Source organism: Hibiscus syriacus, unplaced genomic scaffold (genome assembly GCF_006381635.1).
Source record: "Hibiscus syriacus cultivar Baekdansim isolate YM2019G1 unplaced genomic scaffold, ASM638163v2 tig00111810_pilon, whole genome shotgun sequence".
In the NCBI taxonomy this organism is placed as follows: Eukaryota; Viridiplantae; Streptophyta; class Magnoliopsida; order Malvales; family Malvaceae; genus Hibiscus; species Hibiscus syriacus.
This window is the reverse complement of record NW_024063186.1, coordinates 405,336-432,171: the sequence shown is the minus strand read 5'-3', so window position 1 is coordinate 432,171 and position 26,836 is coordinate 405,336. Positions and strand designations below refer to the sequence as shown.

Below are 26,836 nucleotides of genomic sequence, written 5' to 3'. Positions count from 1 at the left end.
GGAAACATTGATTGAAGGGAAGGTAGTGTGGTTTTGGTTCATTAAAGATAATTTATCGAGCTGATTTTTTTGGTGATTTTGATACATGGTATTTTTGTGGAGTTCCCTTCAGAGGCGGATGTTTTTGGTTTAATGATTTTAGGTGTTGTTTTTATGTATGTTATGTCATTAAATGTTGGGTTGTTTTCCTATTGATGGAGGTTTATCTTAGGTATAGGGTGATTGCCTCTTGATTTTTGTGGTCGAGAAGGTGAGAGCTTTAGGTGATTATGTTTTTTGTAATGGCTTTTATCCTCGTTTGAGGGTATTTCGTGTTTTCATATGTAATGAGGCGTTTTATTCAATGAAATATGAGGTACTCTTTTCTTCCTTCCTATGTTCGTTAACATACTTCTTAGTATGTAGACGAATAAGAAGGGAGTTTTTAATGAGACCTCCAACTTCTATAAAAAAAAGGCTGCAAAGCTTCTCAACCATAGCAGCAACTCTTAAATCATAAAATGTTATTACCCTTAACAAAATATTCAAACACCAAAGGGTGCTATATTGGAATCTAAACAAGACTAAACTAACCCAAAAATATTTATTTAAATAAAAATTGGCAAGATAAACAATCTAAGGCTAATAACACGGCCTGAATCACAGCCAACTAGACAAGGGCATACCTTTTGTGAAGGGTAAAACCAGATGCCTCTGCAAACCACCTTCTAGTTTCTTCAGTGGAGGAAAAGGGCCTTTTCCCTTTGGTTGAACCTAGCAAGAGTTATGATGATACTTTAAATGAACTCGAAAGTGAAGATAGGAAATAAAAATCAAAACCCGGCATATCCCTACCTGTGCCTCGGGATTCATTCCAAGTGCAACTAATGAGCCCAGAGCTTCAGCAAATGCATCCCGAACAGAAGTTATTGAATCCTCAAGAGCCTAGTGAAAACAGCAGTAAAAAGAACACATATATTTACAACCCCAGTTTCAAAGAGATCAAGAAAATACAATAAGAAAAAATGCAACGAGCAAAAGATGACAAAGAAGAACACTTGCCTTGACACATTGTGTAGCTAAACTGTCAAGTTCTCCAACCCCTAGACCAGGTCCCCCTATGTTGGCAATAGCCTTCAGACAACGTGCCGAAGCTATTCTAACAATAAATGCTCTGTCTCCAATGCCAAATCTCGTAATGAGACGAAATGCCTCAGTATATGCTGAAGCAGCAGCACTACCACCACAGCCTTCCAAAGCATTCTGAAGCATGAGCAAAGCCTCTTGTCTCACAAACTCCTAAAATTCAATATAAACAGATTAAAGCCACAGGAATAAATGTGGTAATAACATTAACACCAACCAAATTTCAACTAGCAAATTCTTGATAACAATATAGCAAAAATTAACTAACATATACTCCGGCAACCATGTCATCCAAACACATCTTGGCTTTACTGCCTAAAGATATTGTTTCTCTTCACCAAAATAACACTATAGGCCACAGATATCAACTTCTTTTGCTTAGTTTTTGTTAAGGGAAACGGGGGGACATTCATGACACTAGAATCCCTACATTGCTAGACGTGCAAAAAAAAAAGCATGATGCAATATGCACATACAACTTAAGATATATAAGTCTTGCCTATATTAGGGGGAAACGACTTTGTAGAACAATTAAACATGGAAAATTCCCTTTCGATCATTTCTCTGGTATTTTCACATTAATTTTAGGACTTACCCTCAATAAATTACATAAATAAGAATTCATATTAAAAAAATATACCTCATGAAATTTCATCAGTTTTGTAGCAATGATAGTTGTTTCAAACAAACCCGAAGTTATTCTTCTCCCAAAATGTTGATACAACTTGCCCAAGCATTGTGCAGCACCTACAAAATTTAAAACAAACGCTCATAACACAAGAAACAATTTGAAAGTCTAAAAATCTTAAGACTATGAGAAGCAATCCTTCAATGAGAAAATTTATTGATTATGAACATTAAGTTGTAAAGAACATTGCAACGTCAGAAGCAAAAGACATACTATATTTATATAATAGACAGTATACACACAAAACTCAATGCGTCAGTGGGCATCTCTTCATTAGTATTCAAATTTTATGATATAGATCCAATATAAGTTCTGAAAGTTATATAAACAAACATACAAATGACAGAAGTCAAGTATTTTGGCACCTCTAAGTAAATTGACTATCATCCTCGCTACACCAAAGCACTCAAAAAGAAACCGACCCTGTCACTGGCAGGTTTATTCACTTCTCATGGTATAATCCCAATGAACATGGGTATTTTCATCATTAAACAAAATACTCAGAAAAAAACTGAAAACAAAAGAGGTTCACTATGTTTGGCCTACCAGACTCAAGACCTGTGGTGCCGTTAGGCACTCCCTCCACACTGAAGTACAGTTGGAGGCATAATGAACATTTTGGATGATAACCACATCACAATAGGCCTTTGTATTTGAGGAGTTGGAGTGTATGTTTCATTCTGTTTCTGCAGGTTTTTGTTCTCAGTATTATGTAATTTGTGTCTACGCTTTCCAGCTGATAGTGGTTTTTAAGTCTTATGCTTTCTGGGAAGGTTTATCTTGTTTTAAGAGTGGGTAATGTACTTTTCTTCTGTTTTATATAATTATAGGTGCTCTTTTCCTCCTTTCATTACCCTTCATGTTACTTTCATAACATGGAGGGTAAAAAGGAGGTTTTTATGAGGCCTCATCTTCTATCAAAAAAAAAACCACATCACAATAGGCATGCTAAACATAACCTATTTAAAACATCTGATGAAAAGTTGGCATGTCCAAAAGGAGCTTTATGGAAAGCAGGATTTTTTTTTTTTATAGGTAGTGGAGGCCTCGTTAAATTTATTGCTTCCTATCGGCAACAATATTATACAAATGTAAATGAATTATAAAGCTTTTAAAAAAGTGGAGTACTGTCTTATTAAATTGGGATTAGAATAACAGTGACATTCTTATTCCTTCGTTGAATTTTAAGATTGTTTTCTGATTTCTTAGGTATTGTCAATACTAGCTTTTTTTGTTCTTGTTGAAAAGTATTCTTTTAGAAAGGCAATATTGTTGTCAAAAAGGGCATGATATAAGCACAACAAAGTTAGTTGCAGCTTCAACTAACCAGGAATTTATATGAAAGCACAGTATATTTGTCATTTCTAGCTAAAAAAAACACATGATATAAGCACGGTACAGTTAGTTGCAGCTTCAACTAACCAGCAATTTTCTGTGGCTCACTCCGCCTCCCATCAGAAAGAAATCCTTGGAGACTACTTGCTCTTGAGTATATTGAAATGCTATCTCCTTTTGATATCATCATTGTCATTGCTACGGATGCCAAGTGTCGCACAGGACGTTTGGCACCAAGAATAAGCAAGGAATATAAGGCATCCTCACATTTTCTTTGCCACAACAAAATAGATTCCTGAAATTTAATATTTCCAAGTTAAAAATAAAACGTCACTCAAAAGAAATAAACTTCCAAACATAACTCAAATCTGAGAACAAATTTCTAGAAGGCAAACATGAGACACCTTCTACTACGCTTACATTGAACTTAAAAGTAAAAAACACATCACCGAAGCAAGTTATTTATCTCTATATGAATCTGAATAATCACAATCCACAGTGAAATCATTTGGAGCCACACTCACTAAGGAGTGGAACAACCAGATTGAATGGAGCAAATTCATATGGATGGGAATTGCCCCCCCAAGGGTGGAGGTTTTTCTTTGGCAGGTGGTGAACGGAAGAATCGCTGTCAAAGCGGAATTAGTGAAGCGAGGGGTAAGGGATGTAACAGACTCAGTTTGTCCTTTATTTAAGAAAGAAACAGAGACGGTTTTCCATCTCTTTGTAGGCTGCAGGGTGGTTTGGAATCGGATCATGAGTTATTGGGAAACCTTAACAGTGTTCCCAGGTACGATTTCTTCCTTCCTAATCTCTTGGCATAATGAAGCGATTGCTAAGTCAAGTGCAATCTGGAAATTCATTCCGTTTGCGGTAATTTGGTCTATATGGAAAGTAAGGAATGAGATAATATTTCGAAACTGCCACCTAGATGCAGTGTTGTAATTATTCCTTAGCAAAGACCCATCTTGTATCATGGTTTAAGGTGCTACATCCATTGCCAGAATTATCTTTTCACTGTCTGGTCAGTGACCCTTCTCTGGCTAAGAATTCGATAGTAACTACCGGCACTCTTGTGAGATGGTCACCACCACCGCAGGGCTTTATTAAAGCCAACATCGACGGGGCTACGGAACATTCGTGGGGAAGAGGAGGTATCGGGGGATTGTTTCGAAATCAGAGTGGTTTCTGCCTAGCCACCTTCTCAAAGGCTGTTGGGCAAGGACCTTCTATCATGGCAGAATTATTACCCATCAAACAAGGCATCTCTATGTTCATGGAAATAGAGGTAAGCAAGAAGAATAGGTTGATTGTGGAGAGTGACAGTAAGGTAGCAGTGGATTGGGTAAAAGACCCTATATTATGTCTGTTCCCTTCTCGGAGTTGGTAACAGGCATTGCAGCATCCATATGGAAAGGGCAGTTGTGCTTCGATGGGTTAAGAGGAGTGTAAATGCTAAAGCAGACGAGCTGGCAAAGCAAGGGATAGGGTAGTAAGCGTTGATCGTGTAGGGGGAGGTGTATATCTTGGTAATCCTACCAGATCCTTAAGAGGGAGTGGGTTTTCTGGTTTAGGAGAGGTTTAAGCTGTTGTAATATTCCTTTCTTATAATGTTTGCTGTGTGCTAATGAAATCAGAGGTACTCTTGTCCTCCTTCCTCTCTTTTTCGATACTTGATAGTATTCCGAAAAGCATGAAGGGGTTTTAATGAGACCTCCAACTTATATCAAGAAAAAAATATCCATAACTAAATCTCTTCTGACCAAATTAAAATGCACAGCTTCCTAAGAAATTGCAAATAAAATCTTAAAAGACTTAAACTTCACTGAAAAAAAACAAATAAACAAACAGAACAACTAACTAAAAAAGGAACACAAGCAGATAAAATTCTGCAATTAAATTGTGTACTGAAATAGCAAAAGGTTAGATCCGGAGAAAAAAGGACCTTGGGCTCGTCATCAAGGGCGGATAGGAGATCGGAGAGGAGATCGAAGCAAAGAAGAGGATCAGGAGATTTCTGCGATGCGGAAGCAACGATGGACTCAAGCTGAGCTACCAGGACGCCGAAGCGTGAGAGAGGAACGTTCTCTCTCACGTAATTCCTCCTCGCCATTATTTTTTACAAGGAAGCCAATGCAGGAACTAGTAATGGAAACCCACTCCAGTTCTTTTTCCTGAACGAGAAGAATTAAAAGACGGTTCTTCCAAACTATAGTCCATATTATAAACTAGAAGAAACATGAATACTGCGAATGAAAAACGATTAATCTTGGTAAAATCACCTGCTAGGTCATTTTTATAGATATTATATCAATTTAGTCCCTCGACTATCAAATGGATAAATTCCATCCCTCTATAATAAATCTATTATTTAAAAAGATTCTAACGACAATTTACCTTTAAATTTAAAAAAAAAAAAACTTAAAGGAAAATAAAAAAATTCAAAATTTATATCCTGATTCACAGTCTATTATATGTATTTTAAATTTAAGTTCAAAATTAAATAAAAATGCTTAAGAAATAATTTGAACTTTATAACATAAGGGTTTAGGGTTTAACTTAAATAAAACTTATATGTAATATAACCTAAATCATGATATCCTAAATAGATTGAAAATATTTCGAAATAATTTAGTTTGAACTTATATTATATAAATCTATTTAATTGAATAACTCAAATAAGTATTATTTAAATTTAATTTATTATCTTATCTATAGTTTTGATTAGTTCAACTTTCAAAAGATCAATTATGATCTAATTAGAGAACTCTTTTATAAGGGTTATATAGTCGAAAATTTTTATAAGTCAATTATTATAACTATAGGTTTTTTATCGGTGAAGTAAGTGGTACTATTTGCTATACAAGTTGCTTAAATTTTCTATTTTTTTTGGTTGCCCTTCGAGTTCTAAAGTTTTGTCTTAATTAATCTGGACTGATCTGTGTCGCACATCTAACTTTGGTGAGTGAGTCTTCTAACAAGGATTTTCTACATACACAATAACTCGAACTCGAGACTTTGCTCAAGTGATATCAAACTATAAACTTTAAATTTTAACCCTAAATTATAAACCTTGAACTTGAACCCTAAAAATTAAATATTAAAACCTTAACCCTAAATTATAAATCCTAAATATAACTTGTAAACTTGCAAGAAACAGATTTATCTAAATTAAAGTGGACATAACTTATACATTAGATAAATTTTTATAACATAAATATAACTCATATTTTATTTTCTCCAACTACCTTTCTTTTATATATATATATATAACATTCGATATCTGATTTATTGATCGACTAATCCAGATCGAGTACAACAGAGGCAAGGAGAACTCTCCAAACTTAATTTACTCCATTTACAATTGTCAGAATTTGAACCCTTACTTTTCTTTGAGTATGAGATAGTTGAAAAAATAATAACTAAAAATTATGATCACATAACAATACATAATTAAAATGAAACCTTTTGAATGAGCTCTAAAATGAAACCAATTTCATAATTTTTTGAAGGTTAAGATTTTAATTTCATTAAATTATATCAATAAATTTCCACTATTAACATTATTTTGTTAAAAACTTGTATTAAAATGAGATATAAAAATGTATATATGGGTATATTCATTGATATTTGATATAATTAATTATTCCAGATCGAAGATCGAATATTAGGGAAATCATTATAAATATTATCCTTCTAATTTAATTTATTCTATTCACAATATTAATAATCAAACCCTAAACATTACCAAAAAGATATAACACCTTATTCTACTAAGACAACTTTTAAAGCAGCATAAATAAGTCAATCTATTTATAATAAAAAGATCATTGATAAAAAAAAGTGACTTACATAGAAATTATGCTAATTATAGTGACCTAAAGCATATATTACCCTTAATTTTATTCTCTATTTCCTATTTTCTTGTTATACTAACCATTCTCAAAATTCATTTCCTTTTTCTTTCTATAGAACCAAAGTAGTATTTATTTAACTTGTATATTTGCATTTAAGTATGATGGATGGCCATGGGCAACAACGGACTCTGACCAGTCAGTTATATACAATGCATGGGACGAAACAAACACAGAAGATAATTTACTCTTAACAAACAACATTTGCTTTAGAGATATCATCTCAAGCTGCAGTTCCAGATAGGTCCACCATTTAATCAATGCAGAAGATACAAGTTCCAGGGAAACCATATGGATTAAAACAAATAAGTTGTATGCCGAATACTTGATTGCAAGGCTCTGTAGCCCAGCACTGGAAAGGGAAATGAGCTTAGACTCTTGAAGTTCCTTTCTGATTTTCATGAAGCATGTATTCTTTCTTCATTTCTTCCAACACAGCATCATTGGTGCTGCAAGACAAAAACGTTAAACTTAGTTTTTGTCAAATTCAGAGCACAGCAAGCCTTCCTCATAATTTGCATCATGTGCCTGTTGATCATCAAATTAACAGGCACATATATATGTGCATTTTTTCTGGATTTGATTTTCTCAACAAGCACTTTAAGTGATAAAGAGAACGGAAACCAAAACAACAAAAAGGGTAGGAAAATAAACACTTGTCATTCTAAATTAACATCATGATGACTTTCCATACAAACATGGAAAATGTGAAACCTAATTTCTATCAACTACACTGATTAGAGGAATTGGGATATTTTTTTTCATTTCCCACTTGTCCAGTGCACCCCCAGGCAGCCACTTAGACTTACGGCCACATATTGACAATGACAACAAAGTCACACAAAAGACACTTATGACATGGGCGCAAAGCGTAACAATTGGCATTCAGTTAGTGCCCAGGGCCCAAGCATAAGCTGTCAAACAGCTTTTGGGCAGAAAGCCACTGACCGAAAAAGTTTTAATCTTTAAACTCGAGTGATTTGTTTTGTGAGACTTGATCTCTTATATGGGTGTTATCATTCACTCTTACGTCTAATGTAGTTTGGGGTATCAGAATAAGCGTAGATTAGAGTATTACAAATAGCCTACTAAAATTGCATAGGTTCCTTGCATTATTACCTTGAAGTTTTATTCAAATAAATTTACAAATAAAGGGATCGCTTAAATAAGTTAAACTAGCAGACGATTAACAGACATAAAAACAAGAAAATGTCCATGAGACATCTTCTTTCTATAGGGCAAGATAATTATGCATAGATAAAGTTTGAAGATTTGAAAACCAGAACCTGAAGTTTGATTTTGCTTTCAAGGTGTGCGAAATAATTATCATTAAAAATTTGTTAAGTAATATTCTTTTAAACATTTAACTTAATGCTAGGCATGAATCTACGACGAGCTTGTGAACCAAGCAAAAGTGGATTGAGTTCCTCAGTTAAGATATTTCATTCTCTTGAAGGCAATGCATGTTTTAATGGCAGCATCCATAATCTCAGATCATGATACCACATTTTGAATCAGACGTGTGAAACGAGTTGAGATTCAAGCTCTAAGCCTGTGCAGTTGAACTTGAGATTGCACTCATCCAAGTCCAAGGTCAACATTCCCACCTAGATGCTGTAATATCAATAAACATATAATATTCATTAACAATAATGAGCCATTAATATCCTGGTGGTTAAAACAATTGTATGGGAACCAATTTGTCACTAGACTTATAAGATGAAAGCAAGAGCCGAACCTTAAATATCAACCTAAACAACAAATAAGATGAAAGCAAGAGCCGAACCTTAAATATCAACCTAAACAACAAAGAAATTATATTTTCTAAGGAGCTTCGCTTCTTATCATTAAGAAAAGCAGTTTCCTCTGGCACAATTCATAGCATTTTCAAACAAACTCAGTCAATAGAGAGGATATATTCCATAAAACTTATGCAAGGATTTGAAAATGCTTGCATTGTAAAATGGCACATCTTGGAACCTGTTGGAACCGTCTTTCGGGTGGGCCCGGAATTGGGCTTCAACTTGGATTCAACGGGTTAGAGTCGCCACCGACCATTTTAAAATAAATTTAGGTGGGTCGGACACCATCTTACCTGATCTGCGTTGTACCAGAAACGTGTCGGGTTCGGGAGTCGGTTACGATCAAGGAAGGATTAGCACTCTTAAACCGCCCTTTCGGTACCAATTAATTTTCCGGTTGTCTTTAAATGCGAAAATTGAAAAATTTAAATTTAAATTTAAAAAACTCGATTCGAATTACTTACCTTTGATCAGTTGAAATTCTTCTAAAAGAAGAAACAAAAATGTTAGAAAAAAAACAAAAAAAATATTAAATGAATCGAAAAAATAATAACAAGTCAAAAGAAAGGGGAGAAAAAAATAAGTGAAAAATAAATAAGTCAAAGAGGATAGAAAAATATGATAGATAAAATTAAAATTAGTAAAAGGGAAAGAAAGGGTAAAGTTTAAAAGTAATAAATAAAAAAAATATGAAGGAAAATACTAATAATAATAGCGATAAAATAAAATGAGACTTAGGGGGACCAAAAAAAATTAAAAAAAATGGAATTGACGGGCTAAATTGGTATTAAAATGGATTGCAAAAAAAAGAGAGTAAAAAGTTACGAGCCAATTCACAAAAAAAAAACAGTGACCAAATTAATTGAATTGCAAATTCAGGGTCAAAATTACAAATGGTGACTAGATTGAAATGCGATTCAAACCATTAGGGACGGCGGAGGGAATTTAATAATCCCATAATTGCACAATGGCCCCTCTTAAAACGGCGCCGTTTCATCTGGTGCCAAAACGGCACCGTTTTGGTTCTAGTACTTAAATCCAAACGAGGCCCACTTCCTTTACTCTCTTCATTTTCTTCTTCACTCCAGAAAGAAAAAAGGAGAGTTCAGAACTCTCTCCCCCTCCCTCGTCGGAGAGAGGAAACGGTGGCGGAGCCGCGACTGCAAGCGGCGGCGCACGGAGGCGCCGGTGACCGGAACTAACCCAAACACAACCGATAGCCTCCCCTCAACCCCCCGATGTCGAATCTGGCCTCGAAACAGTGAAAACGACACTAGATCGGAGTAGATCTAGCCTTGAAAGCCTCGATCCTTACCCTTTGGGGCGAGAAATCGTCGCCTTCCTGGTGGTTCTTCGATTTGCTTTGCTTTGCTTTGCCTCGGTTTTTTACTTGCTTAGATTTTTTGCTGGGGCTTCGGCCTTTGAGTTTATATTTGATATTTGCTTTGTTTTCTGTCCGATGTTGGGTACTGTTGATATCTCTCTGTAGTTGTGGGTTCTCGGTTCGTAGTGTGATGGTTGATGTTTACTGTGTTCGTCGTGGGTCTTGATCCTCGGTTTTTTGTGGGACTTGATTTTGGTTTGCTTGTGGTTTGGTACTGGTTCGATCCCTGATGGGTTATGTGTGTACTGTTGATGATGTATTTTGGACCTCTCCCCCCTGTACTGTGTTGGTCATGGGTTTTTATAACCCCCACCGGCCGTTGGGAGTCCCGACGATCTCGGGATCGTGGTTGGTTGGCCGGGGATTTCGGGATGGGTCAGTCCCGATCCCCTCGGCCGAAAATCTCGGTGACCGGTGTGTGGTGGCGTTCAGGCTTCTGGTAACCTTGATTTGATCTTGACCATTGGATTGGGTCAGATCCAACGGTCCAAGATCGGCTGCGGCTGATAGCTCTTTGTGGGTTAAACAAACCCTAATTCCCTTGCTATGTTGGCCGTTGATCTCTTTGTTGATCCAACGGTCCCCTGTTGTGTGGCGCTGTGACATATGCTGGAACCCTAATTTGACCTCTGGGCTGGATCAGGCCCGTCTGACTGGATTTGGACCCGTTTCTAGACCCGTTTTTGGACCTGAAAAAAAATATATGAAATTAAATTAAATTAATAAAAAAAATAAAATAAATAATGATAAACTATATATATATATTTCAAAAATATGTTTTAGAAAACTATATATTATACTTAAACAAATTTCCAAAACTATATATTACATAGTTTTCAAAACGTTTTAAATATATAAGTTTTCAAAAAAAATGTTTAAAACTATATATTATATAATTTCACAAAAAATGTTTTTAAAACTATACTATATGTTTTCAAAATGTTTTAAAAACTATATAATATATAACGGTTTCAAAATGTTTTCAAAACTATATTATATATATTTTCAAAATATTTTCAAAAACTATATATATATAAATTTTCGAAAATCATTTTCTGAAAATTATATTATATTTTGTCAAAAACATTTTTACAAACTATAATAAAAAACATAACTCCGGGCGAAAATGAGTCTACAGCTGCCCCTCTTTGTCCTTTTTTCGTGGAATGAAAAATAGGACAAAGATAAAATGACACAAATTTTCGCTCGGTGGAGCTGAAAATTGATTTGAATTAGGAATAACTCCCTGTCGAATTGGGTTGCGGATGGCTCCTCCGTCGCGAAGTCGAGTCCATCTCGAAATGATATAGAATTGAAGCCGCAGTTCGGGATTTGAATCGGGATGTGGCTTCTCGTTGTAGTCCGCCTCGGTCTTTTCCTCGGTTTAAAGACTCTGGTTGGAAATTCGACTGGAAAGTAGTTCATTGACTCCATCATGTGGTTGATAGGCCCTCGAGCTGAATGAAATCGAACTCGAAAGGTCTTTGTTGACAGATAGTTTTTCTCGACTTAAGCTATGCTGCCGGAAAATGGCTTCTTGTCACTAAGGCACGGCTAACCCAGGTCTTTTCCTTGACTTGAAAATCTCGACTACAACCGGACAGTAGTGTGATTGAGGTGTCATCGAGCTGAATGGAATCGAACTCGGTAATTTTATTGACATATAACCCTTCTTGCCTTGAGCTATGCTGCAAATGATGTGCCCTCGAAGTTGAGTGCAATCGAACTCAAGGGTCTTTGGCAGATAACCCTTCTCGACTTAAGCTATGCTGCAAATGATGTACCGTTGAGTTGAGCGTTGTCGAACTCAAAGGTCTTTGGTTGGCAGATAACCCTTCTCGACTTAAGTTGTGCTGCAAATGATGTGCCCTCGAAGCTGAGTGTAATCGAACTCGGGGGTCTTTGGCAGATAGCCCTTCTCGACTTAAGCTATGCTGCAAATGATGTGCCATTGAGATGAGCATAGTCAAACTCAAAGGTCTTTTGTTGGCAGACACTCCTTCTTTGAGTTGGATACCCCTCGTCGTGAAGTTCAAATCCAATCTAGAGATTAATGCTGCTTGTGTGCACGATTCCCTTCGTCATGAAGTTGAAACCGCGGGTGACCCTTCGTCGTTAAGCTGAGCCTGGAATTGGATATCCTTCATCGTGAAGTTGAAATCCAAGTAAGTTGTATTGTTCCAAGTCCAATATCCTCCACCGTGAAGTTGAAATTGGCTCTGGAATTGGGAAATTGTTTGTTGACAACCAGCGGTCCCTTCGTCGTGAAGTTGAACTCGCGTTGTCTGGAGTCCAATATCCTTCGTTGTGAAGTTGAAATTGGCTCTGAAATTGGGAAATTGTTTATTGACAACCAGCGGTCCCTTCATCGTGAAGTTGAACTTACGTTGTCTGGAGTCCAATATCCTTCATTGTGAAGTTGAAATTGGCTCTGAAACTGAGAAGTTGGTTATTGACAACCAGCGGTCCCTTCGTCGTAAAGTTGAACTTGCGTTGTCTGGAGTCCAATATCCTTCGTTGTGAAGTTGAAATTGGCTCTGAAATTGAGAAGTTGTTTATTGACAACCAGCGGTCCCTTCGTCGTGAAGTTGAACTTACGTTGTCTAAAGTCCAATATCCTTCGTCGTGAAGTTGAAATTGACTCTGAAATTGAGAAGTTGGTTATTGACAACCGCGGTCCCTTCGTCGTGAAGTTGAACTTGCGTTGTCTGGAGTCCAATATCCTTTGTTGTGAAGTTGAAATTGGCTCTGAAATTGAGAAGTTGTTTATCGACAACCAACGGTCCCTTCGTCATGAAGTTGAACTTAAGTTGTCTAAAGTCCAATATCCTTCGTTGTGAAGTTGAAATTGGCTCTGAAATTGAGAAGTTGGTTATTGACAACCGCGGTCCCTTCGTCGTGAAGTTGAACTTGCGTTGCCTGGAGTCCAATATCATTCGTTGTGAAGTTGAAATTGGCTCTGAAATTGAGAAGTTGTTTATTGACAACCAGCGGTCCCTTCGTCGTGAAGTTGAACATGCGTTGTCTGGAGTCCAATATCCTTCGCTGTGAAGTTGAAATTGGCTCTGAAATTGGGAAGTTGTTTATTGACAACCAGCGGTCCCTTCGTCGTGAAGTTGAACTTGCGTTGTCTGGAGTCCAATTTTCTTCGTGCTCATGGTTGAGTTTGTGTCGAACTGGATTTGTTTTGAACTGGTTCTCGAACCTATCTGAAATTGGTTCTAAGATGTCAAGTCGGTTGAGGTGTAGCTTCTTACTGCAGATTTAATCAACCACCATCCTTCTTTGAAGGCGCTTGAGAATCTAGTATCCTTCATCCTGAAGTCAAAACTTGACTCTAAAAGCTGCAAAAACGTGTATGCTAAAATGATGAATGTGATGCACCTAAGTATGTTTAAGATGCATGCAATATGAATGAATTATGTGTTATCTTCTTGATGGAGTCTCGAGCTTTGTCTGTCAATCCAGTCCTTGGAATGGATCGTGCCCCATTTACTTCACGAGCTTTGGCTTTACAGATATTTCATATCTGAGACTGTTCTGCTTGAAAATGTTTTTCTCCTTTTTCTTGTTTTAGGAGAGAGACATGATAAAATGTCGTAAAATATTGTTCGCAATTGAATCAAATTGTAAATGTGAGTTCAAAAAATATCAAAGGAATCAAGAGCTCTTTTAATGCTTTCAGATTTACAAATCTTTGACAAATGTTTAAATGGATGAGTTGGCTTTAGGTTAGCCTCCTTTCTAAGGTTTTGGTAACCCAAAATATCATTTTTTTAAATATCGAAATATGCTTTGGTATTTCAATTGGGTGCGGAAAAAATGACGCAACTAGCATGATCAATTACAAGACCTTTTATTTCGGTCCTCTGAAATCTTCCATTTGTTCAAGCTTTGTAGGCTCCTCTAACGAAGGCAGTGCAAAAATATCGGTCTAAAAATGAAATTCTTGAGTGCTCGTGTGTAGTCGACTATAACAGGTGTTCCTTAACTCCCTTAGTCCAACATTACCGAAAATTTCTTGCTCAGATAAATTTGATTTAATTTTCCATTGTCTGGCTAGCTGAATCCATAAAGTCGGGGCGTTTAACCAATTACTTTAGAGGGACAGCTTAACATTATAATCACTTTTATCAGGTTTAACTGAAGGGTTCATCTCATCACAAAGTCTTCGGCCTGACAAAAGCAGTGGAGCAAACACCGAATTGCCAAGTGTCCGAGCAATGTCATGGTTTGAATACAATCTATTCATAAAGCCAGGGCTTTCGAGTTTCCTCTGTAACCGATTGCCTTAGTGGAATAGCTCAGTTTTACGGATTTAATTTCTTAAGATTGTCAAGAGGAACCTTTTATAGTCTAGGTATTTGTTGAAAGTAAAAAATTTCATCTTTAGAGTTCAATTTTCAAGCAACTGACCTAAACTAGATTCACTTACTCGACTATTCCATCTGTGAAGATCATTATCATCACTGAATGCTTAATAAAAGTATAATAATGTCATATGCAAAAGGATGCCCCATGTTGTCCGCACCTTATGAAAGGAAAATGTTATATTGGTTAATTACAAGAGCAGTGTACGGTGTTTGAGTGTATATTCTGGGTAAAGTCAAATTCCTTGTTTTAAATCATGTTACTTCGTCAAAGATATGTAATTTTGAACCATTTCAGAGTTTCTTAGTTCATATGATATTCAAAGAATTGCAAGTTTGCAAATGTAATTCATTGTTTAACATCTTTAAAGTAACATAAATTTATTTAAAAGTCCTTACAAAAACTTGAGAAAAAAAAATGAAAAACAAATTCAAAAAATGTCTCAAATGATGAAATGGTCTTCCTCACTTGGATGCCCCCAAGTTGTTGAAGTCGATCCGATTCTTGTTACGTATTTTCTGTATCATTCTCTTGATTGTGGAGTAATTCTCGATAGTGCGCCCTGGGACTCCGCTGTAATGAGCGTTCTCATCATACTACCTGGGGTACGGGGCTTCATGGATTTCTCTGGATATGGTGACACCACATGTGCGTCGAACAACTGTTGGTAAAGCTCCTTATATGTCATAGGGTCGAAGTGTTCTCATTTTTTGATGAATAATGTGAAGATAGTTAATGTGAATGTAAAGAAATGAACAAAATGCAAAATGTTTAAATGCATGAAGCATGAAATGTCCGAGGCATTGATCCGAAAAATGTGCCTATTATTCTGAATAATCCTTATTGGGGACAAAAATGTTACGTCTGAAGAGACAAAAAACTTTTTGATGGTATAGATCCCGCACAGCCTCTGGCAAGTTGATTCGTCTTCCGCTTCTTCACCGGTTGAACATCCTGTCGAACCGTTCCAGCTCCTTTGAAAGGATTCTCCGGGTCAACCATTTCCTCGTCTTGCCCCTGCAACCTTTGCCTCTAAGTATTCTTTATCCCGGTTGGACTTCTGAGCTTTTTATCTCGTTGTATTATAACCCCTTTGTCCATTAATATACTACGTTTAACAAACACATTTTTGGTGGATCAACACCTCGTTTTAATGATGCGAATGATCAAAAAAAATGCAAAAGAATATAAATGAAAGGAGAAAAAAAGTTAGTGAGATAAGGATAATAAAAAAAATGAAGATGAAAAGTCCCCCCCCACATGATATCTACCCCACATGCTATTCCTACCCGGACATGATCCCGCATGTTGATTTTGAACAAGTCCTAACCGCATAAATTTCTAGTTCACATGCTTTGAACAGAAAGTAAAGCAGGAAATAATTCCAGCATCCTAGGGTTTGAAATGAGGTTTTGGGGTGGGCTCTAACTCCTTCAAAGTCTCCCAGTTTAGGTTCTAAAACACGGTACCCGAGTTCTCCTTGCTGGTGCCCCCTTGGGCTTACCAGACCCTTAGTCCTAAACCCATCACAGGCTTGTGTAGACTAAGTTAAACTCGAGAGGAAACATTCCTTTATGCCCGCACGGTGAATAAACTCACACGAAGACATAAGGTATATGAATCCCGAAGGCTACTTGCTAGGCATATGCGGTGAATAAATTCACACGAATGCGTCGCTTTCACCCCCACTTAAAACGGGTTTGGAGCTCGGGTTTAGAGCTTAAAGATGACAATTTTGAAAAAAATCTGAAATCATTAAAAAACATCAGTACAACTATTTTTGAAACAAATAATCAAAGATAAATAATTGGAATCGAATAAATAAATTAAAATTAAAATTTAACATTTTCACATAAAAAAAACAACCAAAAATTAATTTCGGCCTGACTCACTTACCTGGTCCCCAGCGGAGTCGCCAAGCTGTTGGAACCGTCTTTCGGGTGGGCCCGGAATTGGGCTTCAACTTGGATTCAACGGGTTATAGTCGCCACCGACCATTTTAAAATAAATTTAGGTGGGTCGGACACCATCTTACCTGATCTGCGTTGTACCGGAAACGTGTCGGGTTCGGGAGTCGGTTACGGTCAAGGAAGGATTAGCACTCTTGAACCGCCCTTTCGGTACCAATTAATTTTCCGGTTGTCTTTAAATGCGAAAATTGAAAAATTTAAATTTAAATTTAAAAAACTCGATTCGAATTACTTACCTTTGATCGGTTGAAATTCTTCTAAAAGAAGAAACAAAATTGTTAGAAAAAAAACAAAAAAATATTAAATGAATCGAAAAAATAATAACAAGTCCAAAGAAAGGGGAGAAAAAAAATAAGTGAAAAATAAATAAGTCAAAGAGGATAGAAAAATATGATAGATAAAATTAAAATTAGTAAAAGGGAAAGAAAGGGTAAAGTTTAAAAGTAATAAATAAAAAAAATATGAAGGAAAATACTAATAATAATAGCGATAAAATAAAATGAGACTTAGGGGGACCAAAAAAAAAATGGAATTGACGGGCTAAATTGGTATTAAAATGGACTGCAAAAAAAAAGAGAGTAAAAAGTTAGGAGCCAATTCACAAAAAAAATAAAAATAAATAGTGACCAAATTAATTGAATTACAAATTCAGGGTCAAAATTACAAATGGTGACTAGATTGAAATGCGATTCAAACCATTAGGGACGGCGGAGGGAATTTAACAATCCCATAATTGCACAATGGCCCCTCTTAAAACGGCGCCGTTTCATCTGGTGCCAAAACGGCACCGTTTTGGTTCTAGTACTTAAATCCAAACGAGGCCCACTTCCTTTACTCTCTTCATTTTCTTCTTCACTCCAGAAAGAAAAAAGGAGAGTTCATAACTCTCTCTCCCCTCCCTCGTCGGAGAGAGGAAACGGTGGCGGAGCCGCGACTGCAAGCGGCGGCGCACGGAGGCGCCGGTGACCGGAACTAACCCAAACACAACCGATAGCCTCCTCTCAACCCCCCGATGTCGAATCTGGCCTCGAAACAGTGAAAACGACACTAGATCGGAGTAGATCTAGCCTTGAAAGCCTCAATCCTTACCCTTTGGGGCGAGAAATCGTCGCCTTCCTGGTGGTTCTTCGATTTGCTTTGCTTTGCTTTGCCTCGGTTTTTTACTTGCTTAGATTTTCTGTTGGGGCTTCGGCCTTTGAGTTTATATATTTGATATTTGCTTTGTTTTCTGTCCAATGTTGGGTACTGTTGATATCTCTCTGTAGTTGTGGGTTCTCGGTTCGTAGTGTGATGGTTGATGTTTACTGTGTTCGTCGTGGGTCTTGATCCTCAGTTTTTTGTGGGACTTGATTTTGGTTTGCTTGTGGTTTGGTACTGGTTCGATCCCTGATGGGTTCTGTGTGTACTGTTGATGATGTATTTTGGACCTCTCCCCCCTGTACTGTGTTGGTCGTGGGTTTTTATAACCCCCACCGACCGTTGGGAGTCTCGACGATCTCGGGATCGTGGTTGGTTGGTCGGGGATTTCGGGATGGGTCAGTCCCGATCCCCTCGGCCGGAAAACTCGGTGACCGGTGTGTGGTGGCGTTCAGGCTTCTGATAACCTTGATTTGATCTTGACCTTTGGATTGGGTCAGATCCAACGGTCCAAGATCGGCCGCGGCTGATAGCTCTTTGTGGGTTAAACAAACCCTAATTCCCTTGCTATGTTGGCCGTTGATCTCTTTGTTGATCCAACGGTCCCCTGTTGTGTGGCGCTGTGACATATGCTGGAACCCTAATTTGACCTCTGGGCTGGATCAGGCCCGTCTGACTGGATTTGGACCCGTTTCTAGACCCGTTTTTGGACCTAAAAAAAAAATATATGAAATTAAATTAATAAAATAAAATAAAATAAAATAAATAATATGATATAAACTATATAATATATATATTTCAAAAATATGTTTTAGAAAACTATATATTATACTTAAAAAAATTTCCAAAACTATATATTACATAGTTTTCAAAACGTTTTAAAAATATTATATAAGTTTTCAAAAAAAAATATTTTTAAAACTATATATTATATAATTTCACAAAAAATGTTTTTAAAACTATATACTATATATGTTTTCAAAATGTTTTAAAAACTATATAATATATAAACGGTTTCAAAATGTTTTTAAAACTATATATTATATATATTTTCAAAATATTTTCAAAAACTATATAATATATAAATTTTCGAAAATCATTTTCTAAAAATTATATATTATATTTTGTCAAAAATATTTTTACAAACTATAATAAAAAAACACAATAACTCCGGACAAAAATGAGTGTCTACGGAACCCATTGTTTCGATAACCCTAAACAACATTCTAAACCACATTTCTAAACAGTGGGCTAACATAGATGTGCAATCAACAACAACCCAAATTATCAATAAAACCTGCAAGTCAACAATCACATTTCTAAACCAAACTTGTCAAGGCACAAAGCGCAGTACAAAGAAAAAGAAAAGGGAGTTAATACCACTACAGAGACGGGAAAATTTAAGAAAATAACTTCAAGATAAATCATTCAAAATGTGTGTGTGAGAAGAGTAAATAACTTACAATTGACGAAGACAGTTGTTCAATTCTTTAGCTTGTTTACGACATTGCCGTACAATAGAAATAGTCTTCCCAGCAGCACATTGCGCATACTTCGAAGTGTACTGATCACATTCTTTTAGTGCCTTCCGCTTCATCTTGCTCCTCAAAGCTGAACAAACCCAAATTAACACAATTCACAATTATAACCAAAGCTTCCTTTTCTTCATGAAAAAAAACGTACAAAAACAAAAACAGGGGTTTGATGAGAAATGGTTTTAGTTCTTTTTTCTCCTCTTTTAGGGGATCGAATCTTACCTTCTTCAACTTTTTTTTTAATGTGATTCTCACGAGCTTCCTGCACGTAACTCATTGCTTGAATTTTCAGCAAGGAAATGGGAGGCTTCCTGGTAACGACGTCTAAGTCAAGGGGAAACGATGGGGTTTTGGGGTTTTCTTCTTTCTCGTGTTGCTCCACCGTGTACTAATGTTACCATTGCCTTGGGCCTTTCTGTAATCAAATCGTTGGCCCAACACGTTACTAAATTGAAAATTTTTCTATAGAGATAAAAAGCGTTGGCTAAATTACACAAATGATTAATAATATTTGAGCAAATTTTTTTCTCCAATAAAGTTTCAAAACTAATTATTTTATCATTAATATTATCGATTTATAATAAATCGATCACTTGATATTAACATTTACTGATGTGGGTGAAAGAAAGCTTATATGGTTCGATAGTCGTTTACTTGTCAACGTCAACCGCCACCACTTTAAGTGTTTACAACCAATATGAACTCTTTATTCAAAGGAAATAATTTGAATTTTTTGGATTAAATTGATATAGTGCAGATGCTGAGACGAGAATTAACTCTTTTATGATTAAGACTAAAATAATATAGTATACCAAATTAAAAAAAATATTATTATATCAACTTTAAAAATCATTATATTATTTTTGTATTAATTAATTGGGTAACAAAAAATAAATTCAAACATTTGAGTGACAACTATGTAATATTCCATAGTTAAATGATAAAAAATAACTTATAATTAGATGCATTTGTTAATTTTAATTTTTTTTCTTGAATTTGTATACACCTTTTTTCGTACAGGGTTATTTATAGGTTTTTATATTTACAATATTTATATTATGATAATATGTGGTTCTTAGAAAATATAATAATAATATTATATATATATATATATATATATATATATATTGTTTTTGAAACATATATATAATATATAGTTTTTTAAAAATATATATAATATAATTTTTTGAATATATATATATACATATAATATAGTTTTTTTAATATATAGTATTATATAGTTTTCGAAAAATATATAATTTGTATTTTTTAAAAAATATATAATATATTTTAAAAAATGTATTAGATTTTTTGGAAAATATATATTATATATATTATTTCATTTACTTTATTTTATATATTTATTTTTCTCTTTTATTTTTGTTTTCAAGGTGCGGTCCAACTTCAAATCATGGCCCAAGATTCGACAAAAGTCAAAGATCCAATAAGTAGGCCCGCCAAGAAGCTTAATGTGCCTGACTCATCACCTTAGGGTTTCCAAAGATAATGTTAGCGTCGCACACATATTAGCCATTAGATTAGGGGAGAAACCAACGGTGGAGATCAAGATAGTTAGGGTTATGAAAACCCTAAGTTTCATGAAACTCGAGCAGGCAGGTTTGATCCGTTAGATCTGACCCAATCCAACAGCCAGATTTAATCCCAGAATGTTCCAAAAACTCGAAGATCACCAAATGGCCAAATGTGACACGTGAAGATCACGTGTCGGCGAACAAGAAAAGAATCCATTCAAAAAGCCACCAAATCGGGCCAAATCGTAACACACAAGTGTTATAACCTCGAAATATTTTTTATTGGAAATAATTATGACTTTATTTTTGAGAAATTGTGATTTTTGATTTAAAATTAGAGTTGTCATCGACCTTTTGGTTAGGTAGGTCGAATACCCAAAAACGTCTTTCAAAAAGCAATTTTAATAAAATCATTTTAAGATGAAAATTGATATGCTTTTAATCAGAAATTTATTTTTAAGGATTCAAGAGTCGGTTGCGCATGGGGAAGGATAAGCACCCCACAACGTCCAAGATTAGTACCTCTCGATTATACGTCATCGAAAATGGTGAAATTTTACAAATTTGAACTCAATATTTAAATTACTATCCTTTTTATTTCAATGACCATTTTTAAAATGAGTGAATTCATTTTTTCAAAATATTTAACTCGATAAAAGGTTTAATACACTCGATTTTATTTAAAAAGGATGTCCTCTTGCTACGTGAATTAACAAAAAATTAAAATCCAGTTATGTTGGCGTAATTTTGTTAACTCATGTCACATGACAACATTGCCTTGCATTCTTCTGGAGAACGAGTAATCGAATGCATAATTTATGGGTGCAATAATAACAAATGACACGTATATAAAATAAAATAGATATTCATATGAAATAACGAATAGATAAATAAACTAATGGAAAAAGTAACATGCTAAAGTAAATAAAATACATAATAAATATTTACTTATCAAGATAATCGTGTCAAAAATAAAATATATAAATGAAAGATTTATTTAAAACGATTAAAATATAACTAATTGACTCGATATATAATAAATATACGTAAATAAAAAAAATAACATTAACATCATTTTATTCGAATAACCCTCGAAAGGGCACTCTAGGTATTTAAAGGTCATCCATAGGTTAGTCGAATAATTAACACAGAATCTCATGAAATTTCTAAAATGTTGAAAATAATATTTAAAATATGCATATATAAAAATATATACAATATATATTAATATGTACTATATATTTAGAATTTAATTTTTTTACACACTTTAGGAATACAAATTGAAAAATATAAAGACTAAAAATATTAAATTAGTAAATCTATAAACTTGAAACAAACGGGTACTAAATAAAGATAAAAAAACAAAAAGGCAAACATGGGTCAATACCATTGTATTTCATGAAAACAAACCAACTGAAATACTGATACATTCGAATATAGAATTAATATTAGAAATTAAAATCCTAAATAAGCATTTTGAACTGATATTAGTGGTAAGGACCAAAACGTAGTGAACGTGAAATTAATAGCCATAAACAGTAATTTACCCGAAATATAATAATAAGCTTACAGTGACTAAATTGAAATAAATTGAAATAAATTGAAATAAATTGAAATAAATTGAAATTAAACATAAATGATAAGATTTAGGACAATGATCTAAATGTAAAAACACGCTAAAATCATAGGGACTAAAGCATGATTATCCTCGACTATTAAATCGAAAAAAACAACAACCCAAAAATGGATTTATTACAAGCTAAGGCCACAAACATCAAACATAATTGCAAAACAGACACTACACATGACCAAAACATAAATACACGACAGAGTTAGAGGGATTAAAGCCAAATTAGCCCCTAAAATTTCACTATATAACACATCTTTCTTTTTTTTTCATTTGTAAATAATAAACCCCCAAAAAAATCTCTCATTTTTCTTAACTCTCTCTTCTCCCTATCACTGGTGACCCCATTGGAAACCTACACCACTGCTCTAACCACCACTCCAGCCAACGCTCACGATGGTCGAAGTTCCTAAAAAACCCCCAAAAAATCTAAACACCCCGATCTACTCCCCTAAACCAAAGTTAGAGCAAAAAAAAAGCTTAAATAAGGACTAAATACCCCTAAACTAAGACCCGAACTCTCGACTTCCCTACTCCGGCGTAGCCACAACTCTGACGAGACCCACAAAAACTGGTAAAGGTTTTCACTTTCCTTTTTATTACTATATTTTTTTATATTCGAAATATGCTAGAAAATAAAAAAAGAAAGCTTTTTACCTTCAACTTTTTTTCTTTATATTGCTTTTCAAAAATGAGGGGGGAAAAAGAAGTTCCTTCGAGCTTTTCTTTGTCTGGGTTTTATACCCGATTTTGTACAAAGATTTTATGCTATTTTTTACAATAAAAAGCATCTAATCCCACTTGTTTCTGATATCCACTGTGCATGGTTGTTGATGATGGAAACCAACCACGCAGGGGATGGCCTCCCAATCGAGTAGGTGAGGCCATTTAATTGCCTTGTATTTGATGAGATCCAGTTTGGTGGCTTCAGCTTAATTGCAGCTTCTCTGATTGGCACGGTTAGAAGGTGAAAAGATACTGGACGGTGACGACATTGGCTTGGGCGAAAGCTGAAGAGGCAAATTAGGGTTAGGGTTATATTATGTTAGTTTAGGTGTTGGGCTAGGGTTTCATGTAATTGGGTCCGAGTAATGGTTCCAAAGTTTGTAAATAATAATAATAATAATTTATAATAATAAAAAAATAATATGTTAAATGTAACATCCCAAAAGTCGGGTCAATGACCAAAATAGAATTTTGGTAAATTTAGTGACTAATTTCAGAAAAGACTTGAAGTTGGGGACTTAAATGAAAAGTGTTGATGTTGGATTTAATAACAAAGTTTGAAAGTAATAAGGGTATTATGATCATTTTTCAGGGAAGATTTTTATTTTCCCTTTATAAAGGGTATTAAGCACGTGGGAAATGAGATAATTTCTCCAGAGCCTTCTTCTTTCTCCTCTCCACCGTGAAATCTTGTATAAGGTAAGTGGGTCTTCAGTTGGTTAATTCTTTCGTTTTAAAGCTTGATTTGATTCTTGGGATGTTAAGAAAGATTAAGGAAAGCTTTAGGTGGCTTAAAATTCAAAGATTAACAAGTTATGAGAAATTAAGAAAAATGAGTTTTTAAGTGAATATTTGAAATAGAAGGAGTTAATAGAGTTTGAAGATGAATTTGACTTGTCGATAGTTAAATTAAGAAATATGAAGTGTTAGAATTAGATTTAGAACATGTTGGAAATTGAGTGTAATTCTTGAATGCCATATAAAGGTTAGGATGTTGAGTTTAAAGAAGTGATTATTGAGTAAAAATAAGTTTAAGTGTGTATATGAAAGTTAGGAATATTAAAGAAGGTGAAAGATGAAGAGTTAAGATGAAAAGAGAGTGAATTTCGTGTATAAAATGGAATTTCTGGGTTGTGTGCATCGATGAATCTTTAATGTGCATCGATGCACTCTCAAATAAATGAACATCAAATTCAATTAGTGCATCGATGCATAAGGAGTGCATCGATGCATAAGGAGTGCATCGATGCACACCCTTAAAATACAAACATTGAATGAGATTTATGTACCGATGCATAGATAGTGCATCGATGCACCTGTCAGGGGATGCATCGATACATGGTGTAGTGCATCGATGCATACCTTCATTAAAAGATCAAAATAGCTTTCTTTTTAGCCTAAGGAGTGATAGTTTAGAATATATCAATTCATATGCTGATATGTATCAATGTATTACTATGTAGATTTAGAACGTAATCTTGTTCCAGAACAATCGAAAGATTATGATCGAGTCAACGCGAGCAAGGCTAAGGTGAGTGCGTATTAGTTGATATATTATGATGAATGGAAATAAGACTTGCGACAAGTCTATTTCCTATAATAGCATGCATATAAGCATGTTATTGATATGGGCATAATTGTGATATATTATTGTATATGTGGTATGATATATGTGAATGTGTGTTATTGTTATGTGATTAAGATATCAAATCATGTGATAATGAATTGAATGGATATATGGAAGGTGAAGTAAGCTAAAGTATGTGAACATATGTATATAAGATAAGCCATGTAGATATGATTTATGAGAGTATAAGTGATATGATTGCAAGATTTCAAGAGATAAGCCATATGATATGAGTGATATGATAAGAACCTATGTTTATGTGATATGGCTATGTGAATATATGGTAAACATAATAATGATGCCCATGTTATGTGACATGAGAGCTAGAGGTATAGTTGGCATGCAAAGAGTCGAGGGTTCTACGTGGTCCTTCGGGACATATATGTAATTTTGTGGAACATATATGTGGTACTTCGGTACACTTATTTGGTCCATTGTATTATGTGTATGGTTCTTAAGGAGTGGTCCTTCGGGGACATAGTGGTCCTTCGGAACATAGTGGTCTTTCGGGACATAGTGGTCTTTCGGGACAAATATACAGTGCCCCTAATGGGAATTTATTCGAGTTGTGGTGACAACATCAATGCATAACCTCAATGAACTCACACATCTTTAGTTCTCCAAGATGTACATGGGTCAATAAAGAAATAATATACAGAAACTTAACATAATTGTCATATGTGATTGAACATTTGGATGAGAATGTATGAGTTTCATTTATTGCATATATGATATGTTCTATGTGAAATATGTTGATATGGTATATGGGAATGTAAGTGAATATAATATAATTATATGATATGTTAGAAGTAATTTCATGAGAAATCTAGTGAACGCTATATACATATATATATACATAGATAATGAAGTGGTGAACTATATGATTAATGAGAATTGAGACAAAGCATATAGTATATTAATTGAGGAAAAGGTATATAAATAAGTATAAAAGAATATTAGATAAGTTGTGTAGGAAGGTATATACGTTTAAAATAGAACTGTGAACTAACCTTGCTAAATTAGTAAGAGATAAGAAATTTAGTATAAGAATCTAAGAAATCATATGAGAATACCAGAGGAATCAAATGAGAATAAGTTATGCAAATGTATGTTTATTAAATGATGATTTGGTGAGGAATGAATTAAGAGAATATAAAAAATTAGGATATTAGAATATGTAACGAGAATTTATGGGTGAAATGTTAAATAGAAACATATAGAAAGGAGGGATAAGATATGTAGGATTGCGATCAAAATTACAGGATTAAGAATAAGGTAAGTAAACGATTTAAATGAAAATAATAGAATATGATATAAGCTAAGTAGTGTAAAGTAAATGATTATAAGAATATGAAATAGTAAAACTCATATGTGATATTATAAGGTTTGTGTATGTATGTATTCATTTTATGAAGTGTACATGAAGATGTATGTTATAATAGCATTAATTATTCATATGCATTGTTAGAAGTTTAGTTTATATTATATGTTTTATAAGCCTCGCTATGTCATAGACTTAGCGTGTGATTATTTCACACGTAGGTTACAGAAGCGAGAAGAGAAGTTAAGAGGAGCAAGATAGGTCAGCATCTTCCTTAAGAATATCGGATCAGAAACATATTAAATATATGTATTATGTTTATTAGAATGTAATTGGCATGTAGTATAAAGATTTGAATAGTATAAGTTATGATATGTTTTGTAAAACCCAGTTATGTCAATTAATGAAAAATATTAATTTTATCGAATAGTGAGTTGAATTTTTATCCACCTGTAAAGGAAAATGTTTTGAAAAATCAATGTGACACCTAGGACTCGGATCCAGGTCGGATACGGGTTGAGGGTGTTACATTTAATGGTATCAGAGATAAGGTTTAGCCGATTCTAGGCTTAAACCGAAGTCTAATGAGGTTTAAAAATGTGTACATGTCAACTAAAAGTGAAAATTTCTGATCTGATAGTGTAAGGAGTATGTTGTCTTGCTAATAGAATAATTTGTATGATAGTAGGAACTGATTATAGAAATTGTCAAAGTAAAGTAAATCGATAGTGACAAATCTGAT

At 34.6% G+C, this 26,836-nt stretch overlaps 2 protein-coding genes across 5 annotated transcripts in view; both read right to left on the bottom strand.

Moving 5' to 3' along the window:
• Window positions 1-5,327, bottom strand: part of LOC120171075 (protein SWEETIE) — a 76,923-nt gene extending 71,596 nt beyond the window's left edge. For 3 of the 4 annotated variants that reach the window (XM_039178873.1, XM_039178875.1, XM_039178874.1), the window contains exons 1-6: window positions 5,094-5,327; window positions 3,236-3,443; window positions 1,766-1,872; window positions 1,042-1,278; window positions 835-924; window positions 666-753 (exon numbers count right to left, since the gene is read on the bottom strand). In XM_039178873.1, coding sequence (XP_039034804.1) covers window positions 666-753; window positions 835-924; window positions 1,042-1,278; window positions 1,766-1,872; window positions 3,236-3,443; window positions 5,094-5,261 — 898 coding nt within the window. In that variant the 5' untranslated portion in view covers window positions 5,262-5,327. Of the gene's footprint in view, window positions 1-665; window positions 754-834; window positions 925-1,037; window positions 1,279-1,765; window positions 1,873-3,235; window positions 3,444-5,093 lie in introns of those variants that run through there. The other variant, XM_039178876.1, reaches the window with a different exon arrangement.
• A 1,961-nt stretch (window positions 5,328-7,288) lies between these two features.
• On the bottom strand, window positions 7,289-19,694 carry LOC120171023 (uncharacterized protein DDB_G0275933-like). Its single transcript, XM_039178838.1, has 3 exons — window positions 19,484-19,694; window positions 19,190-19,337; window positions 7,289-7,511 (listed from the first exon to the last, which is right to left on the bottom strand). The coding sequence occupies exons 1-3, from the start codon at window positions 19,536-19,538 to the stop codon at window positions 7,433-7,435; spliced, it is 282 nt and encodes a 93-aa protein (XP_039034769.1). The 5' UTR covers window positions 19,539-19,694; the 3' UTR covers window positions 7,289-7,432.
• Between the last annotated feature and the right edge of the window lie 7,142 nt (window positions 19,695-26,836).

Bases quoted from the DNA above. Each gene is read 5' to 3' on its own strand.
- LOC120171023 (XM_039178838.1), bottom strand. From the start codon at position 19,538: ATGAGTTACGTGCAGGAAGCTCGTGAGAATCACATTAAAAAAAAAGTT. The intron at 19,338-19,483 runs GTAAGATTCGAT...GGGTTTGTTCAG, and splicing joins TAAAAAAAAAGTTGAAGAAG to CTTTGAGGAGCAAGATGAAG. The intron at 7,512-19,189 runs GTAAGTTATTTA...TTTGTCTTGCAG, and splicing joins AACAACTGTCTTCGTCAATT to CACCAATGATGCTGTGTTGG.